The sequence below is a fragment of the Equus przewalskii genome, chromosome 14 (genome assembly GCF_037783145.1).
Source record: "Equus przewalskii isolate Varuska chromosome 14, EquPr2, whole genome shotgun sequence".
NCBI classification, from domain to species: Eukaryota; Metazoa; Chordata; class Mammalia; order Perissodactyla; family Equidae; genus Equus; species Equus przewalskii.
In genome coordinates, this window is record NC_091844.1 from 25415437 (window position 1) to 25437806 (window position 22370).

A 22370-nucleotide genomic window follows, 5' to 3' on the forward strand; every position below is an offset into this window, starting at 1 on the left:
ATGTTAGATACATTGTGCTTAAATCAGCTGCCCCATTGCTACCTAGATGAAATGCCCCTGATATTGGTAAGCTGGTGGTGATTTATATTAGTAGCTTTACAATGTGCATTTGTCTTCTTTTTAATATTGTAGGTTTCCATTTAATTACGCAGCTGAGAGGCATGCGTGTGGTGCTAGTGCTTCTTCCTACACTGCTGCTTGTTATGCTCACGGGGGCTCAGAGAGCTTGCCCAAAGAACTGCAGATGTGACGGCAAAATTGTGTACTGTGAGTCTCATGCTTTCGCAGATATCCCTGAAAACATTTCTGGAGGGTCACAAGGCTTATCACTGAGGTTCAACAGCATTCAGAAACTCAAATCCAATCAGTTTGCCGGCCTTAACCAGCTTATATGGCTTTATCTTGACCATAATTACATTAGCTCAGTGGATGAAGATGCATTTCAAGGGATCCGTAGACTGAAAGAATTAATTCTAAGCTCCAACAAAATTACCTATCTGCACAATAAAACATTTCACCCAGTTCCCAATCTCCGTAATCTGGACCTCTCCTACAATAAGCTTCAGACCTTGCAATCCGAACAATTTAAAGGCCTCCGGAAACTCATCATTTTGCACTTGAGATCTAACTCACTGAAGACTGTGCCCATAAGAGTTTTTCAAGACTGTCGAAATCTTGACTTTCTGGATTTGGGTTACAATCGTCTTCGAAGCTTGTCCCGAAATGCTTTCGCTGGCCTCTTGAAGTTAAAGGAGCTCCACTTGGAGCACAATCAGTTTTCCAAGATCAACTTTGCTCATTTTCCACGTCTCTTCAACCTCCGCTCGATTTACTTACAGTGGAACAGGATTCGCTCCATTAGCCAAGGCTTGACATGGACTTGGAGTTCCTTACACAACTTGGATTTATCAGGGAATGACATCCAAGGAATTGAGCCGGGCACATTTAAATGTCTGCCGAATTTGCAGAAATTGAATTTGGATTCCAACAAGCTTACCAACATCTCACAGGAAACTGTCAATGCGTGGATATCATTAATATCCATCACCTTGTCCGGAAACATGTGGGAATGCAGTCGGAGCATTTGTCCTCTATTTTATTGGCTCAAGAATTTCAAAGGAAATAAGGAGAGTACCATGATATGTGCAGGACCTAAGCATCTCCAGGGCGAAAAGGTTAGTGATGCAGTGGAAACATACAATATCTGCTCTGAAGTCCAGGTGGTCAACACAGAAAGATCACACCTGGTGCCCCAAACGCCCCAGAAGCCTCTGATCATCCCCAAACCTACCATCTCCAAACCTGACCTCACCCAGCCCACCCTTGAAGCACCAAGCCCTTCCCCAGGGTTTCAGATTCCTGGCACAGAGCAAGAATATGAGCATGTTTCGTTTCACAAAATTATTGCAGGAAGCGTGGCTCTCTTCCTCTCGGTGGCCATGATCCTCTTGGTCATCTATGTGTCTTGGAAACGCTACCCAGCCAGCATGAAACAACTTCAGCAACACTCTCTTATGAAGAGGCGGCGGAAAAAGGCCAGAGAGTCTGAAAGACAAATGAATTCCCCTTTACAGGAGTATTATGTGGACTATAAGCCTACAAACTCTGAGACCATGGATATATCCGTTAATGGATCTGGGCCCTGCACATATACCATCTCTGGCTCCAGGGAATGCGAGGTATGAACCATGATCCTCCTAAAAGCATTTCTACTGCGGGGAAGGAGAGGTAAATGTTTGAAGCTCTAGAGGTGTCTCTAATCACTAGAAAGATTAATGACCCTTTTGCTTTTGGGTTTTGCTCAGTGTGAAAGGTTACTTAATTAAATTACAACCACCAGGAAATTGACTGCTTTTTTTTTTTAATGGTTGAAACTTGAAGGAAGTTCATTCAAGGATGAGATTAAGTTGGAATAAAGCACTATGTTAAAACATCTGTTTTTTAACAGTTTGTATGCAGGGGTTGGACTTACAAAACACACATACACACAAACGAAACTTTTCATTCTGAAATTTATGTCTGGTTCTTCTTGTTTGACTTTTGTAATGGAGTAAAGAAGGAGGGGCCAGCTTAATTTAAAAGCAAAGTGATTTTACCAAAATTCCAGGAGGTAACGAAGATTTAAACCAAAGAGCAATTTACCCAAGGGTTGATTTCGTTGTAAATTTTTAGTTTTAATCGAAGCATGCAACAGGGACCTCGCGGGGAAACCTGTCTTCGTGTTACTTGCCATTTAGTTATTATACCAGCACAGAGAATGTCAGAGGCCCTACTGTGTCATTGTATTAGGCTTTTAAAGGTGTCTTTCTTTACTTTCATTTTTTCCTTCTCTCCTTCCTTTTTTTTTTTTTTTTTTTTTAAACTGGACGTAGATCACTTTTCAAGGTTTTCTTAAGTGCTGGCTATTTGTATGTAATCAGAATGAAACTTAAATTCTATGTTTTGGCTTTGTCCCTGGTAACTACAATCAGGTCATGATGTTGTGGATGATTTAGCAATAACATAATGACAGGCATAACAGGGACTGTTTGTCAGTGTTGCTGTCATCCCCAAAAGAAATAATGTGTATTCTTGTTAAACTTAGTGATGCAAATATTTATAAATAAAAAGAGAGAGATTTGAATTTTGGGTAGACTCTCTTTCTGTAACATTAGCCTCAAAGGAGGGCATTTCATGTATGCTGTTTTCATTTTCATGAGAGTTCAGTTTGGACCCAGTTTCTGATTATTTTATTTTAAAGATCACTTATGGGAACATGTTTATGAGTAGAAAAATAGAGATTTCCAATTTGTCAATAAGTAATACTGGATGCAAATTTTTCTTTTTTTGGTAAAGTTGATCAAAAAGTGCACAGATTGTGACTGCCAAGACCTCGTTGCTGGAATAAACTAGTGAAGAGAGTTTGAGTTCTGGCATTATGTTGTCTTCTTACCTGATTTTAGATGATTACTTTTTTCAAAAGAGAGTTTTAATGAGTATTTAAAAGATGTTGCCTTTTTTGATACTAGTTATAACAGCTGGAAAATATAATTTGCTCTTTGATGAAATATACCCAAATCTTTCCATAGTTCTAAATATAGATGCTAACGAAAATGGTTTCAGACAAAGCACTGAGTTTGAAATAATCTCCAACTCAGTGTAATCTGGAATATTGAACTGTCCTTCAGAGTTCATTTTCTCTTTTTTGTGTATGATTGAAAACAAGAGAAATAATCCCAGATAATAAATCTCTAAAAGAAACCTGTGTAAGCAATTGCCCTTAATAATTAAAGAGAATAAAAGATTTTACATAAAAGTCTAACAAGGCTTGATGTTTTTATTGCAGGCCAACATTTGTACAATATACATCAATATTAGTAAAACAAATTTATCCTGTTTTATTCTAGATTCTCCTTATATTTTGTGATCCTTTTAAAGGCTAGTAATATAAGAAGAAAGGCAAATCCAGGTCAATTTCATTCATTTTCTTTTGACTTTTGTAATACAATGATGGTTTTCACTTATAAGAATCACCACAAAGAAAAAAAATTCTTAAAGAACTAAGACTTGAGAACATTGGTTCTAAAACTTTTCCAGAGATGTTAAATTCCAGAGATTATTCCTTCAAAGACCCTAGGCATTACCATGATAGGAACAAAATACAAACATGTTTTATTCTGTAAAATTATGAGTGTTTCAAAACACGTTTTGATACTATGTTATGTAGAGTGGAGTTTATGGTCATGAAATTGCAGTGGCATTGTTGGAGATGAATGTAATGGTAAAGCCTAAACAATGAAGAATTTAATGAATTATTATAGTGAAGTCGTTGAGCCAAAATGGCAACCGTACAGAAGTAGATCAAACTCTCCGTGCCCTAAAAAGTGGAATATACTAGGCCAGACATTTAAGACCTTTAACTCCGCCAGAGTGTGAGGGATCCAATTAAGCTCTGTTTAAATGAATGTTGGCGTGTTTTGAAACACAGAGAAACACACGCAAATCTCAGCCGCCACTCCTCCTTTTTGACAGGATGTTTGGTGAATTACAGTTCTAGGTGGATATAAGGAATGAGGAAAAGCAAATTCTCAGAAATTATTGTGAAAACCATGATTTTCCCTTACTGCTTTGTCACCCCAGAGTGTAATTTCTCCTGTTGAGAAATACCCTCTTAGAGAAAACGTCTCTACAAAATGAAGCCAAGCGAGAGGAATGATATGCCCAAGTTTATGATTTTTAGGAAAGTAGAGGTATGCTGTGTTTTAGTCATGTTGGTTTCAAAAACATCACATATCAGTAGCTTAGAAAACTAGAGAACCATTCGTATATTTATGATACAATTTTGTGAGAGAGTGTTTTTTAACTTCAAAATGCCAAACTGTACCCAATAAAGCCATAAATATTTAACTAGAAAACTTAGCACCAAATGCTAATTTTCTAAGATAGTGCCTTGAAAATAAATTGCATTAAATTGAAAATTCCGCTTATCCAACTAATGTTATATAAAGTCATTATGATCTAAATATAGATAAAGTATTCATTTTGTCTATTTCTTTTAAGAAGAAAGTAAAAATATTCAGATTTCTATTGGTATGATATCTGTGAGCCACCACAGAAATATAGCATGCAGTTTTCAAAGTAAATAACTTTGGCTTTATTCTTTATGAGTTTTAATTTTGAAAAGTCCACGTGCACATTCTATGCTAATAAATTGAAGGAGAATATTATAATAACTTAGGCAGTAAAAATCTCTTATATCTATAAAAGAGGAATAGAGTAGATAGTTATGAATAATTAATATGATATATGGCACAACTCTAATAGATACATACATCTCAATCATCATACTTTGACTGGATCAGTGTGCTTGGTTGAACTGAATCATTTAATTTGTCTGTCCTCAATATGTGCTCAGAAAAGAGAACTTAAAGCCAAATGGATACAGCTTTGCCTAAAACTTAGTAAGATGTCATTAAAAGAGAAAATTACAAAGACTTCCTTTTGAAAATAGCTTGTGAAATTTTCCATAGCTTTCCCTCATTAAAAATTTTAGGGGAATTATGAAGTTATTTCATTCTATATACCAAAATTTTACTTAAAGATTATTCAGAACAAAATTGTGAATACCTGATTCATCTAGGATATATTTTATCAACTGAAAACAGCAAAGACCTTTATAAAATTAGTCATCATGAATATAGGACAAGAGAGAACATTTCTAGTTTGTCTTTTGAATTAAAAGAAAATGAAGTTGGTAAAACTTTGAAATGAATAAAAGTGGTCTCTAAAGAGATTCTCCATCTAAAGTGTTTTAAAAGTTAAGTAATTGAAATATAAAGTTTAATGATCCCATAATGCTAACAGTGCTGCCATTAGGAAAATGGGAGTATAGGTGACATTATAGGTATATATTTTCCAAATATTGGATATTTTGGTTATACTTTTCAAAATCAAATAAAATATACATATGTTGGTGGTCAGTTTAAGCTTATATGATTTCTTTCACTGCTGTGCAGTGAAATGGTATAAACCATCTCTAACAGTTTACATTTATATTTACTGAATATATTAGGTCAGATCCAAACTATTGATTTAAGGGAGATTATTAAGTTCTTTCTACACTTTAGAAATTGACATCTGAAGTTCATATGTATTCGTTCTTGGAATGAATTTCCAGGAGCTAGAAAGCATAATATGTTCAAAGAGGGTTCTAAGTGCAGCAGGCCCTGTACCCTTGAGTTTAATATACACTTACCAATATGAAGTTACAGAAAATGAAGCTTATTTTGGTGGCTGACTACTACTGTGCCATGTAAAAATGTTATAATTGAAACCATAATTTGTATATTCACGTAAAGTATATTTGTGTGTATGTTTGTAAGTATGTAATCATGTGGATGTGTTCATATTCAGAGAGGGAGAGATAATATAAATATTTTCCATTAAAATTTTTGTCCGTTTTGAAGATTTGAAATACTGGTGAAAAAAGTCTTGAATTATAATTACCAGAATTTGTTAGTCAGGAACATACTTCTTAAGGTAAATGTTCAGTCATCTCTAAAATTATAAGTATCTTATGTCTAGATAGTCTAAAGTTCTTTTTTAAAAAAAACAATTTAAAGTTTACATCGCCATTTTTTGTGTAACTTGGGGCTAGTCACTTCATTTATCTGTGACACATCACTGAATCGACTAGCGCAGTATATCCCAACTCAAGGCATTCCTCAGATCAGGAAATTTTGTGAAATCTCTGTGGTCATCCCCAGGACTACAAGAGCAAGATGAGATATGGAGGGAAAACTGAGCTATTTATGTTCATTGTCAATGAGGAAAGAAAGGACTTCTTGATAAAAATCGGGGTGCTCAGGTGAGCAGCCATGTAATTTCTTTATGCTTGAGGGGAAAAACACACTCACACACACACACACACATGCAAACATTCAATCGAACACGCACGCAAACTTATATATCTTTTAAAATCTCCCAAGCAACTAGTTCTTTTAAGAGCATTTAAACTGTGATTGCCTTTTCAAAACTCTATTGTTTGAATCTAATCCAATTAAAATCTGTTTGTGAATAGAGTTTTCATTTGAATCTGCAAATGGTAGGAGTGAAGAGTGACAGCTACCAAGAAGGCCTGACATGGCTAATTTAGGAAAGATTTTCAAACTGATGTTTGTAAAGGGTTCAATTCCTTTTTCAAGAATTAGCTCATATTCGCATCTCATGGACGAGGGTTTAGTAATTGGTTGTTCTCTAAGATCTCAACTTGAGAAGTCTGACTATGGTCTTAGGAATGTGTACACACTCCCATAATCTTGATATTTTTCCAGGATTTTTCTTCTTGAGACGTTTCTATATTCAATAAACTCTTGTCATCCTAGTTCTTGGTAATTGCATTTATAGATAGCTTTACGCTTTGGAAGTTGCTCGGTGATATTAGCACTGGGGACTTGGTGACTCCTCAGAATTCTCATGTGTCTAGAGTCTCATGATTCACTAAATCAAAGTGAAACAGTGGCAACCTGTATATCACTGGACATTGGGAGTTTTGAAGAATTCATAGGTCTTTTGATCAGTGAAAAGCATGAAAGTGGTGTTGAATATGTTTGAAAAATTAAAATTGCTTTTTATAGTACTAGAGGAACCATCATTCATTGGGTCAGTTTAATAAAATCTCAATATTCTTAAAAGGAAAGGGAAATTATGAGGGTATTTTTCTCATGCACTGCATAAGCCATTAAAATTTTAACTGTAAATTAAGGGAGGTTGAGAAAAAGCACAGTATTTCCTATGGTATCAAAATCACTGTCTTTTTAATAAACAGCTTTAATATGCTTGCAACTGCTCGATATGTACAAAGGCTATGATTTATACTCCTGCTAAAGAGTCTTAAAAATAATACTTTCACTGTCAAGAGAAATTAACGTCTAAACAAATGTAGCTACAGCAAATTAGTCCTTTAAAAGTAAGATGTTTGACTTTAAGTTAAATCTTATATATTGTAATTCTTGTAAACATGAGGCTTGGGAATGAAATGACAGCAAAGCTGTTACACATTAATAAAAGGTTAATGTAATAGTGAGAATACAAAAATCTCAGAAAAGGTCTTGTCCAAAAATTATGAATAAGCCTGAGTAAAAGGAAAACATTGAACAAAAAGCTGATACCTGGATATCAGGTAAATAATAAACAAGTGCATAACTAAATAAGATTACAATATTTAGCATTATTGTTTAAATATGGAAATGAGATATCCTTGTATTTTACTATTACATAAATGGTACTCTTAAATGTGGGTATCAAAGTAACTTTGAAATATAATTACGTTTAAACAGCCATATACAATTAAACACCCATATATCCCACATAAATGTTTCTAAAATACTGAAATGTATATTACACAAATAGTAGAGTAATATATATTATATGTTTGAATAAACCCTGTTGTTTATAAACCTATACAGTTAACAGGAATTGCCTCAAAAGTAAATATTTGAAGATGTTAAAATTTTTTCAAAAAATCAAAATAATGTCATGTTTCCTGTGTCATTGCCTCAAGTTGTCATGCTGGTTTTCTGAATTTTGGGGCATCCATGCCCCCATCTCTTGGAAGGTTCTAATTTCCCCTTTACCTCAGTCTTGTGTGTATTTACTGAATTCTGACGCCTCAGATTTAGGGGTAAAGATCTAATCATTAAATCTCGCAAGAAGAGTCATCTTTTTCAAAAATATAAATTCTTGTAGTAGAAGAAATTAAGGTACAGTAAACATTTTTATCACTCTGGTTTTAAAAGAAAGTTGTAAGTTAAAGAAAGAGTAGCTATAACACCAGAGCAAAATTTTCTGCACAAATTTATAAGGATCATTTTTACCTAATGCTGAAATGGTTGGAGTCTTCAAATCTCATTGAATTAACAAACTAAAAAAGGGCATTAATTTTTAACAGTTATTTGAATATTTGAATCAGACAAGCAAAGATAAATATAGATTTGTTTAAGAAAACTCACTCTTTTTTAGGATCCCAGTAAGCAAATGTGTACTTCCAATTAGAAATATATAGAGTTATGAATTGATTCCATTTGGGGGCCATTTTTAGGGTTAGAGCAACACTAGGTAGAAACTAATTTTGGAATAACAAATGATATAGACAAAGAGAAAATACTAAAATTGTTTTTTTTGGAAAGTCAATGCTACTTATTTCATGTTCACTGTATATTTTCATTTTAAAGGATAGCACTTGTTTTGCTGCCTTCTTTAAAAATTAAATGTCATCAGATAAAGCATTTAAATTACGCTGATTTTATTAAAGCAAACAAACATAAAAACAAGAAATAGTCTTTGGGTATAAATTTTATGCTTGCTTTTTTCAATTCCTTCCTCCTCCCTCAAGTCACATTTACTGAAACATTGGTTCTTTTGTTTTCTCCTAGAGACCTAATTATTTGCAATGCTGGAAACTATTAAAAGTTGATTTTGTGTCCTTTAACTGACTCCTATTAAACACATTCATGTTCAGATGAAGCCCTGAAAATATTGCTTGTTTGTTTCAGCATAAATTTGATCGTGATGCATTTCACTATTAAGTATTTGATATTTACAGTTTTAAATTGAATCCTACTATTGTTAAGTGTTTCTAGGAAGATTTAAAAAAAGAAAAAAATAGGAATGGAAACTAATTATGTCCGAGTCCTTTTTAGTATTGGTCTCCATAGATGAAAAATTGTTACTTTCTTCTGTGTTTATAGGTCTGTAAAATTAATAGCAGAAGGTCAACCTTGAAGTGCTTTAGGCTGGTGGTCAAACCACAACATGGACCAAAATTGCATTGGTCCAGTGGTTAGATCCAGGGGTGAAAAAGAGGTCTCGAGATTGAAACTGGCTCACTTTCCTTCTGTAATATTGGACAAGTAAATATATATCTGACCTTTCTGTGATATAATTTTCCATCTCTTGAACTGGGATAATAACTTTCCAACTAGTTGAAATGATTAATGAGCTACTATTCGAAAACCACTCTGAAATCCTCCATGAAAACTTCACTGTAAATATAAATGATTATTAACCATAAGCCCTACTGTCTACTGAAAAATGCAAAATATTATATAGCTGTATTATTTTCATTGTTATTATTAGTTACAATGATGGTTATAATACTCCCTGATGTAGAAGCAAGTGTTGTGGTTACGTTTTTACTAACGTGAATAATAAACCTGACCTTTCAGTCCCTTGTCTGAGCTGTAATTTAGTTTGGGTACCAGACACACTAATATTTAAATCATACCTCAGAATTTTTAAAGTATTCCCTTGGCTGAACATTGTATTCACATTTCAAGGAAAGCAGCATTTATAATTCTTTTATTAGTATTAGTTCTAAAGAAAACATGGGTTACAGAAACAACTTATAAATTTCCAGTCTGATCAATATAGCCCTTCAATTTATTTTCTTAACTAGTGGATGCAGTTTTCCTTCTCCCGAAGGCTTTATGCATGACAAGTGGGAATTTTCGAGCACTATACAGAGTGTTCCTTGTGAATAAAAAGTCGTGATTTCAAGAAGACCTAATACTTCTCTAGAGTGTATATATATATTTATATATATATATGTACTCTAGTCTATAGTCTCTCTATATAGTCACATTTAATGCTTTGGTGTTTATAATATGTATTTATTTTGGTTGAATATAGTATGAGCTCTTATTTTCGCATAACTACATATTATATAATTCCTACTTTTGTCCTTTTGCCTATAATATGCTTTAAAGTGAAGTACCTTTCCTTTTAAGTTCCCCCATGGAATACGTCCTGTGATGCTATTGTGTGCTATGGAATAAAGGGTGCCACTGATACAGATCCTTAACAAAAACAAACACCCTACAGGCAAAAGCAGAGTGTTATCTTTGCTAGAGAAGACAGTAAGTTGTTTTATTTGTGATTGGAAAGGCAGAATTATTCCAAAGTGAGGATTGTGCCAGTTGTTGAATATGTCTCTTCCAGTTATGTATTCTAGAACTGGGAAAATAACCACAGGATGGGTTCAGGGACTCGCAGGCCCCGTTCTGAGATGGAGCTGAGCTAAAACTCCATTGATCACCTGACTTCCATGAGCTCCTACCCTGACCGGGAGACCACAGTGATGTTTTAGACCTCCAGGAATTAGTGTCATTTCAGAGTCAATGACCAGTAATCCCCCGAAGTCTGCTTCCTCTACTTTCTCAATGCACAGTCATATTGGTAAATAGCTATTAAGTCCCTTGGGGAAGGCCAGGGGAAAGATTCAGAGTATACATTTTTGATAGTGTAGCAAAGTCTTTCCTCAAGGGGATCTAACCTGCTTTCATTCAAAGGGTTATAGATCTTTAAACTTACTCAAGTCATTATGAAGCCATGACTCTATTTTGATAATTCAAATTAGACTTCTGTTCGCTCGACCTAGCACTGTTCTGCTTATACAGATCGAGTAAGAAGCTAGTAGACCACTCATGTACTTTTTTCTGGGGACATCACGATCAAATAGACAACATGATAGGTCTCTTTTGCTTACCGCTTTAACTCTGCTGTCCTTTAATGGTAACCACGCCTATATTGTCTTTGGCAGTTAAGTTCTGACACTAGCCCCAGGACACCCAGGGATCTCATCTTTTCATTGTTTTTAGAGATATGAGTTTAGTGGTAGCTCTTCCCACTGTAATTTCTGACCCACAATGAAGAGTGACTACATAACCATTAGCTCTGACCTTACTTTTCTCAATCTCTTCCCCCTCTCCGGATGCCAGTTATTCAATCAGTTTCATCTTGTGATGTAGTCTACAGTACTCTGACCAGAATTGTTTCTTAATTTTTGAGAATCGCTACTTAGATTTCAATCTTAAAAGTTGAAAGATAAGAGAATGTTGTTAGTAAATACAAGTTTTTAACCTTTAGCAAATTGTTAAAACCCTTTGGCTCTCTGTCCACTCACGATCTGTCTTTTCTCAAATGATGGAGGATAAGAGATGATTTTAAATTGGTATTCCAACATTTTGCCCCTTTAATTTTGGCATAACATCTCTCTTGAGAAGTGTATACAATTCTCCATGGAAACATGAAGATTGGCAAGGATCATTGGCCTAGAAAGATGGTAGCATCCATTCTCTTTCTCATTGCATTTTTTACTGAAAATGATTTGGAACATAATGATTAATTACATAAGCAAATACACTATTTTGTCAGTGTTGTCAGACAATTCGTACTGTTGATGCTAAACAATTAAATGCTATTCTGAAATATGAACAAGTATAATTTTGTGGATTAACCTGATGTATTTTCTTTTTCATTATTAACTAATTATAAATGAATGCTTCTTTAGAAAGTGTTGAAAACATGAGACTTTTAAGAAAATAAACAGACCAATTATCAAAAATCTCACTATGCAGAGATACTATTTTAAAAATACTGCTACATTTACTTCTATGCATAGGTATGTGTATGTGGGTGTCTATAAACTTAATTTTCCGTTGAAAATCTTAGGTATACATTTATATACTGTTACTTTAAATTTTGTATTTTGTGGTGAATAGTACATCTTTTAAAAACATCGTATTTTGAAATTACATCCCTAAAATGTGTCATATTTTACTTAAGCCTTTCTTTTAGCTGCGTATTTATGATGCTCCGTTTCACTGTTATAAATATTTCTTCAATGACCTTTCATTTAGCTAGATACCTAGAGGAGAAAATACTTAGAAAAGAGAATGAAAACTTTAAACTTAACTCGTATTGCTAAATTACTCCCTCAGAAATATATACCTATTTGTATCACCACATGCATTGTATAAGATTTATCATTTCCCCACATATACACAAACATTATTTATCCTTTTCTTTTAACGTTGACATGGTATTTTTTAGTGTTAATATTTAGATCTTTGACTTTAGTGCAGTAGAATTTTTTGTATGTATTTTGTGTTATTGGGTTTCTTATTTTGAAATATGATGTATCAACAGTCCATGAAGTTGATAATAGTAGTTTTCATTATGTTGTCTTACATTGCTTTTATTTTTGGAAAGGCCTTGCCCATCCTATGTGTAAGTAAACATTCACTATCTTTTGATCATTTCCTCTAGAGGTTTATTTTTATATTTAATTCTTCAATCCATCTAAACTATGCTTTAGTATATCATGTGAAATATAGACCTAACTTGTTTTTCTCACTAAGGAATGATAATTTTTACAGCGTGTTTTACTTAATGTAAAATGTTCATGTGTCCACATTATTTTTGTGCTTTTTATATTCTTCCCACGGATTCACTCTCTCTTCTTGTACCAGAACCGTATTTTCACACTATTATACTTTTAAAAATATATTTTAATTTTTATAAATGTGTCTTTATTCCTACTACTAAATTACACATATATTTTTAAAAATTGTCTTGGTTATTGTTTGCTATTTTGATTGGAAATAAAATTTTACATCTCTCTCTTCCCCCTCTCTCTTTTTTTCCCCCCAGAACACACACACACACAGACATGCACATTTATGGTCTTTTGACTGAGATTATGTGGATCTGTGACTCAATTTAGAAGTAATTGAAACCTCTACAGTTGTCAAAAGGAAATGTTATAGGTGGCATAAAAATGGCATAGAGCTCCATTGGTAATAACCATTGTAATAACCTTGTAATAACCATGTCCCTAATAAAGATGAGTTTATATGCTTTATTTTAAAATTCTAATATATATGTAAGAACCTATGTGTGCATATATGCATATATAATTATTATCAACATTTTTACCAATCCATTGATTTCAGTTCATTTTTAAAATTTCCAGTTCAACAATAATTTTGTAAAACACAAAATATGTTAACTTTCTAATACTTACATTTATTATTTACTTACTTTTGTATATTGTAGTGACTGAATCTTCTAGAAAAATATTAAATAATGAAGGTGATTTAGAGCAACATTTTTTTGGCTCCTAATTTTGATGGGGCTGCCTCCTGTGTCTTTGTCCATTTTATCATTTTATTTATTCATTCACTTATTTACTCAACAAAAATGTATTGTGTACCTACATTAGTAGGTGTTAAAAGTGGGCTCAATGCTTGTGTTTACAATAGTGGATAAAATACTTTGTTTTAGATAAAACTTTATCATATTTTTCATGCCTATAGTCTCATTTATAAAATAAACATCAGGATGGACATTAAATTTTGCTAAATGACTGTTTGGCATTCAATTGTTCTCTTTTTGTGAGGCATATCTTTTTCCTCCACCTTTTAGTTATTGGTTTCATGAATCGTATATTTTCATTTCAATATTATTTGTATTTCTGGAATAAATTATGTTGTTTCTTTCATAATATCTTTTCCTAGATCAACTCTCATTTGGTTTATTTTATTTTGTTTTCTATTTTTGAATCTCTATTAACTAATAAGGGAGGGGTCAATATTATGCTCTCTTTATCAATTGACTTGTATTTAATAATTTATCTTTTCCTAGCTCTGAAATGGTTAAAATAATATGGACATTATCTTTTCTTTGATATTAATAAAATATCCACCAAAAACGGCCTTTGTAGTGGCGCTTTTTGGATATAATACTGAGAAAACATTATAAATCTTATGTAAATCTGTTTGCCTTTTTATGTCCTTTAATCAGAATGTTGAATTGTAGTTTCCTAGAAAAATAGCCATTTCACTGAAAATCTAGCATATATAATGATTTATTTTATGTAATAATTATTTATTCTTAAATATCTTCTCTAGTCATATACTTGTCCATTCAATCACTTTGGACCACTATCCTAGAAACGATAAATGAGGCAGTTGAGTTTCTTTGATCCATAATCTTATAATTAGAATAAAATTGTTAGATCATTTGATGTACTTTTCCTTAAGAATGTAAATTTCTTAAAGATGTAAAAATTCCCCAAGACTTAGTTTTTGTATTTTAGTTTTGTTAATTTATTCTTTTTCATAATTTTTTCATAACTTTTTCATAATAATTTTTTCATAATTTTTCGTAATTTTCATAATTGCTGAAGATTTTCAAATTTATTGATTTTTTTAAAAACAAGCAGAGGAGAATTACCTTCAAATGATAGGGAATTATATCACTGTTCTACTTCCCAAGGTATAACATCACCTATGTCTGAATGAACCCAACAAAACTCCCAGACATTCTAACTGATTTTTACCTTGTCATCCTTATCTTACCTTTCACTTTCTAATACAGCCAAATTATTTTTTTTGAGCTAGATCAGGGGTCAGCAAAATATTTCTGTAAAAGACCATATAGTAAATATTTTAGACTTTGTGGGCCATATGGTCTCTGTCATAACTACTTAACTCTACCAATGTAGCGTGAAAGCAGCCATAGAGAATATATAAAGGGAGGCACATCTGTATCCCAACAAAACCCTATTTACAGGAACATGTCCAAGTCTGGATTTGGCGCATGTCTTGTAGTTTGCTGACTCCTAATCTGGATGATTTCCATAGGCTTTTGGACGTGCTGGAGGCTTACCTACCAAAAATGAACAGCATAGAATTTTCTCCTAACACGCTATCTTCTGGTACTACTGCCCTATCTTATCCTTCCCCTTCACAGAAAATCTTTCCAAAAGACTCTATCCTGGTCTACATTCCCTCATCAATTTGTCAGTTCTTCAACCCATTACAAACTGTCATCAGAGCCTACCAAGTCATCAAAATAGCTCTTATTAAGTTTGCCACTAACTTCATTGTCACTAAGTTAGATGAATTCTTTTTTTATTCTTTGCTTCACTTTGATATCTCAGTAACATTCAACACTTGGTCTTTTACTTTTTCTTCAAATGTTCTCCTCCCTGGAATTCTATACGCAATAGACATGGACCATTCCCTCTGCATTTCAGCATGTTCCTTTTCCATATCCTTTGTAAGCTCAAATTCCTCTACCTGAAAATTATGTTTTCCTATGGCTCCATCCTTGCACCTCCTCTTATGCCACTGTATTCTTTTTTTCTCTCTCTCTTTGGATGATCGCATTTACATATGCAAGATACTTTACCATTTATTTTTTACTAACAATGAATGGTTATTTCTCTATTGCTTGACCTCTTCCCTGAGCTCCCCACATGTATACCAATTTCCTATTTGACATCTGAATTTAGATATTTAAGAGATACCTTAAATCCCCTGCCACACCAAACCATGGTCTTTCTTTCCAAGCCTGATTTTCTTTTGGTGGTTCTTGTCTTGTGAGTGAAGCTATCCATTTCTGCAAGTCAGATTCGTAGGCATCATCCTTGACCCCATTCTCACCCTCACGCTTCATAAGCAATCCATCTTGAAGTCCTATTGATTTTACCTGTGAAGTGGCTGTCATATCTGTCCATTTCTGCCTCCACTAGTGCCACCTTTTGCCCCATTTAGTCTCCCTAACTCAAATCCTTCTCCATTAGATTTATCTTCTACACTGCCCTCATGGTGCATCTTTCAAAATGAAAGCTGATCGTGCCAACCTCCTTTATTTAAAACGGTTTAATGGAGTTCTGTTGTTCTTAGGATGAAAACTGAAAGCCTTAACATGACCTTTAAAACCCTGAATAACTTGGCCCTGCCTTCACAGATTCTTCTCACCTCACACTCCCCCTCCTCTCAAATCTCCATCCAAGGAAACCTACATGCTCTGTACACTGGCCTCCTTTTATTTCCCTCCTATTTGTCATGTTCTCTCCTTTGACGACAGCATTGTAATGCCCAGCCCTAGAATGCTACTCACTCCATCCACTTGGTTAATTCCAATTCATCACCTCCTCAGGAAGCCATTGCTGAAATCCTTGCATTGTCAAACCACACTATTTTATTCTTGCTTACCACTACTTCTTTTTTATTATTTGATTAATATCCACGATTCAATTTGAATATAATCTACCCAAGGGAAGATAATATAACTGTTTTTCCTTGACTTTATATCTCCAATGCCTTACTCCATGTCTTGTATAGAGTAGGAACTTAATAAATATTTTCTGAAAGAATAAATGATTGCATTCCCAAATTTTACTTCTCTTTATTTGCTGTCTTTTAAAAATAGACTCTCTTCTTTGGCAAATTTCTTTATAAATTTTGTCTCAAAGAATTGTAAGTTTATTTCATTATTTAAAATTCAATACGATAGATTAATTTTAGGTATAGACTTCAATGTGGCCTATTTTTTAATATACATTTTCCTCACAGACTTTTTTCATTAATATGCCATTTTATTATACAAGTTTATGTTCAAGATGACAAAATATGTAAGGGCAAAAACAAGAAAATGCCTTTGTCTAAATTTTATTACCATTTTATAGCATAGTTGTGTATTTTTGTTGCACAAAATTAATAGAAGCAAGTCATTTATAATCTGCCATTTATTTAACATATTGTGAACATATTTATCCATCAGTAATCATTCATCTACAACATAATTTAGTTAGTGGATAATATTGTATGTTACTTTACTGTGCATGGGTTCCAGTTTTGTTTTGGTGGTGGTTTCAGCATTTTTGGAATATAGAAAATAAAGATGACCACCTCTGACTGGTGTCTTTCCAAATATACTTAATGTTTAAAAATTTATTTTTGTATCTCAATCCATCTTCTACACTTCAACGTTTAAAAAAATTTTGGCAGTGATCTATTCCAATTTAGATCAAAAAGTATTTTGTGGATTTTTTAATATTCATTACTTTGATTACTAATGATACGTGTAATTTCTTACATTTGTTTGACCTTTGTTAATTTCACATTCTGTATTTTAAATTCATTTTCTTTGTGAGTTCATAATTTTTATTGACTTAACCTGGGTTTTAAATTAGTCTATGAATTCTTTAGCTTCTATAAAGATCAAAGATGTTTTTGTCAGAGCTTCTCATTCGTTGTTTAATTATTTTAAGTGGGATTTTGGTTGTATAATTAGAAAGTTAATTTCACATATTTAAATTACTCTATATTTTATTATTTCTTCCTTTATTGTATGGTGCAAAGGTTACCTCCAGAAAATATCAAATAAATATTCATCCTTATTTTTCTCTAATGGTTTCATGGTTTTATTTTTTGCATGCATATCATTAATTCAACTAACTTTTTAATGTCAAAAATTTTGCCTGTTTCCTCAAACTCATTTGTCATTTACTCACAGCTTTGAAATGTTATATTCGTTAACTTACAAAACATTAAATACTTACAGACACATATATTAAAGTTTTATGCACATATATTTATGTTTAATGTGTATGGATTATATATTCACATATATGCTTCAATATATATACAAATATATATATATATGAATACACATGCTCTTCTGCTAAACTTTTTATTTTCCTAATGCTTTTACCATACTGCTTAAGTAATATAATCGGTTAAGTTACACTTCATTATTCATATTTTTAACATATTTTTGGGTATCCTTTTCATCCAGTTTCTGTATTTAATTATAAAAGTCACTATAAATATATATAAGTGGTTCTTTTCCATCATCTTGTTTTCTGTTGCCTTTTATCCTCTCCAGAACCATATTCTAGAAAAAAGTCATTGTTAACACCTTGCTCTGTATTCTTATAGATATTTTCTATGCATATATAAAGGAATACATTTTTCTTCTCAAATAATATTATACTAGCTGTACTGATCTAAATTCTGTTTGTATGCTTTTGGATTTATTTGTTTCATGTAATATATCTTGGACATTTCCCCTTGACAGTAAATAAAGATCTACCTCTGTGTTTTTACTTTATTAAAAAGGTTGTCTAGTGGTAGACAAGTGAGATGCTTGGGATATGGAGAAGACCTCTAGAATTACTGTGTCAGTGCCCTAATAAAATTTCTTTGATACATTTATCAGAATTGTGTTATTTTTAAAGAATTACCTGGAGTGATTAATATCTTTTAAATTCTGAATCTTTCATCATGGTATATGGTAAAGCTCTGCTTATCTTAATTTCTATTTGTGAGTTAAGTATACAGTGAAATGCTAAAATGTTCTACATATAGGGCAAAATTTATTTATATATATAATATGATAATTAGTTTCTGATTTTTGTTCCTCACATGAACATAAGGAATTTTTCTTTTTGAATATTTTCTACCTGTTTTTTGCTATCATCAGCTAATGCAGATTTGTGTGCTTGTGGGTGGGGTTGTATTTTTTTAATGTGTCTATTCCAGCCAGAAACAATAATATTTCAAATGTTAATTCCATATGTTTCAGTATGTTTTCTTTGTTTTAATAAATAGTACATTCTTTATTTATCCATTCTCTCTCAATGCTCCCAATTGTTAAAATTCACATTCTTTATTCTATATTATTGGACAAACTTCTAAAATGCTGTTGACAAACTGGGAAGCTCTGAGGGTACTCAACAACTTCCCCCTCACTTACCTCCACCGTTGTTCTGAGGAGGAAAAGCATTACTCTGGATGATTGGGGCCAAAAAGATGGATTGTTCAAAGTGATGGAGAAGTGTTTACAGCTGATAATAAGACTCTTCTGCAGGAAGAGGATGCAATAAAGTGCAGCAATCCTCACATGAAAGTATGCCTACTCTGGGAAAGTAGACTTAGCTACATTGCTCTAAGATATAGAGAGAAGTATCAGTTTCTTCTTTAGTGTCCTTTATTAAGCTTCCTACAGCTCTTACACTCTTTTGAATGGAGAGACCAAGAAAGCCAAAATAAGCATGTGAGTTTGGGACAAAATGTTAGGCAGGTCCTCTGTTCAAATTTGCCCATGGGTTGCACTTCATGAAGCCTAGGCCAACTCATGCCTTCAAGGTCAAGAGAGGTAAGTAACGTAGTGGTATCTGAAGCAACATCTATAAATAAATAAAGATTAGCAATTAGTGAAAACCAACAGTTTGCATAGTATCTGTGAAGGCATTCAAGATTTTAACACTTCTGGACAATTAAAATAGATTTAGTCCAAAGTCTTTTTTGGTTACCTAGTTAGAGGGACTGACTGTGAGCTTTAAAGGTTTGAAAGCTGTCTTTGTGATTTATGGGTTGTCCACTCCAATTTACCAAAGCTAAGATTAAGAATTAAAACCATGGCAGAACTTGGCAGCTTTGAGGCTTTTTTTTACATTCTTTATTCCCATCATGACTTTATCTCCTTGCATCCCAGAGACACAATTAAAATCTGGCATAGCTGGGTAGGCTCAGGTCAGTGTGTAGAGAACTAGAACCAGTTCTAGTTCCCTCAGGGACTTATAAATGCTGAGATGGCTCTGCTTCTCATGGACACGTTTCCATACAAAAAATTAAACTCCCAAAGTAGGAAAGATCTAGTACAGGGTTTCACAACCTAAGCCTATTGACATTGGAGGCAAGATAATTGGCAGTGGGGGATATGGGAGACTGACCTGAACATTGTAGGTACTATGCCTGGCCTGTATCCATTAGATGCCAGCTTCAACTCCCACCCCCAAGTTGTGACAACCTACAATGTCTCCAGATATACCAAATGAACCCTGGGGGGAGCAAAAGCAAAATCAACCATGGTTGCGAACTGTTGATGTAGCACAGAAAATCTGATCTTGGAGAAGAAAGGTGCATTTCTGTAGCAGAGGATGATTCATTAGTGATCCTAACACTTCAAGAGTTTGATGTCATATGTAGGGAGCAAGGGGTAATCTATGCAGAGATTGGCAGGTGTCTCTGAAGTAAACTAAGGCTCATTTCAAAATGGAAAGAAATTTGGTGTGTAAGATTTTAACAAAGTGGTGTCAGGATTTTGTTGATGACGTGAATGATATGCTTTGCTTTATCATGACTCTTAACCAAGGTTAAAGGACTGACAGGTTTGTACAGATAAAACAGCAATATCCTGTTCCAGGAAAGAATGAGAAGAAGAAATGAACGGTTTTGTTGCCACCATAGTAATATTGTAGACCTGGAGAATTTTACAGGAGGAGAAGCAAGTTCATGGCAGAGAAAATACATCTTTTCACAAGGTTCCTAAGTAATTGGGTTTGGGAAACACAACTAGCACCAAGCAGTCCTACAAATATTTAATGCTTAGTTGGACATCAGTGAATTTAAGGCTGTGACTTTGTTTGTTTGCCTAGTATATGTATGGAAAAGAGAAGAAACCCTAATAAGAGAATTTCTACACTCAGTTCAACGTTGGACAACCTGTAAGGCAAGAATCAAGGGGAAACTGAAAAGCAAATAAAAAGTTTTGAACACACGAAATGGAAATGTACGAGAGGAAACTAGCCTCAGGGAAAACTTGGGGATTGGCAGAGACATTTCGTAATTTTCCACAATCTCTAAGAAGATAGTTTTTCAAATGACTTGCTCTATTGGAGGAAGCAATTTTCACGGATGGTAGAATTTTCTCCTATTATATGGGAGAGATATGGTTAAACTCTCGATGAAAGATTTCTTCCAATTGAGTTTGAGGCTCACAAGTAATGAAATCTGAACAAATGCTATAGACATACTGGTACAATGGAGAGGCTGAAATTAAAAAGAAAATGATATTTTTTCTTCTCTCTGTAGAAATACTTCGGAGTCAAAATGACCTGGGCTCAAACACTAGCCCTGCCATCTTTAACTCTGGAATCATGGGCAGACTATGTAGCCTGTGTCAACTTGTTTTCTTATCTATAAAATACTTATACCATTTGTACCTTATAGGGTAATATGAAGCCATCATTTGGTAAAGGACATAATATAGTCTCTGGCACACAGTAGTGATGGCTACTATAGTAATGTTATTATGCTTGTAGTATACCACCTCTTCATCCAGATATCGCTAATTTTTGGTGATGTCTATTACTGTATCAGCATTTTAACCACAGAACAGGATATGTGGTGTCATTTTGGAATATGTCATTATAAAAGATAAATAAGATTATAATTATTCTTTCTCTGTATACGTATATAAAATTTCATATAAATCTGTGTATCTATATAGTATGTGTGTGTGTGTGAATGTGGATGTAGAACCAAACTTAAAATATTTGTCATCTTAACTTCTTGAAGCTATAGAAAAGCGCAACATAAGGGAAATGTGGAAAAAGATCTTGAGTATAGGCTCTGAAAAAATCTCAAAACTGCAGCCAATACACAGAGGGAAATCTGTAGCACTAAATGCCTATATTGGTAAAGAATAAAGATCTCAAGTCAATGACCTCAGCTTCCACCGTAATAAACTATAAAAAAGAACAGCAAATCAAACCCAAACTAAGCAGAAGAACATAATTAATAAAGATAGAAGTTGAAATCAAGCAAGTAAAAACAGAAAAATAATAAAATTGATGAAACTAAAAGTTTATTCTTCGAGAAAACTAATACAAATGATTAAACTCTAGTCAGACTGATCTGCAAAAAAAAGTACAAATACACAAATACCAATATCAGGAATGAGGGAGGTGAGATCACTCTAGATTCTCAAGGTGTTAAAAGCATATTAAGGGCATATTACAAACATCTTTTTGGAAATTAATGTTACAACTTAGATGTAATTTACAAATTCCTTGATAGACACAAGCCACTAAAGTTTACTCAAGAAGAAGCAGATAACTTGAACATCCCTATGTTTATTAAAGAAATTAAATATGTGCTTAAAAACCTTCCCACAAATGAAACTCCAGATTTAAGTGGCATCTCTGGTAAATTCTACTATACATTGAAGGAAGAAATAATACAAATTCTACACAAATTTAAGAGGACTCAAGAGAAAACTAGAGAGGAGGGAACATTTTCCAACTCATTCAGTGAGATAATGACTACACTGATAATAGAAATGGATGGATTAAAGGAAAAGGTAACTACAGGCAAACATACCTAATAATCATATGTATAAAATTTCTACGCACATTTTAACAGATCATCGCCCCCAAGGAATAATCATGACCAAGTGGGGTTTATCTCAGAAAC

At 33.4% G+C, this 22370-nt stretch overlaps 1 protein-coding gene across 5 annotated transcripts in view; it reads left to right on the forward strand.

Annotated features, from left to right (window-relative positions):
- LRRTM4 (leucine rich repeat transmembrane neuronal 4) overlaps window positions 1-22370 on the forward strand; it is a 751667-nt gene that overhangs the window by 27219 nt on the left and 702078 nt on the right. For 3 of the 5 annotated variants that reach the window (XM_070573733.1, XM_070573732.1, XM_070573731.1), the window contains one exon: window positions 133-1679. In XM_070573733.1, the coding sequence (XP_070429834.1) occupies window positions 133-1679 (1547 nt within the window). Of the gene's footprint in view, window positions 1-132; window positions 1934-22370 lie in introns of those variants that run through there. The other 2 variants (XM_070573735.1, XM_070573734.1) reach the window with 1 other exon arrangement.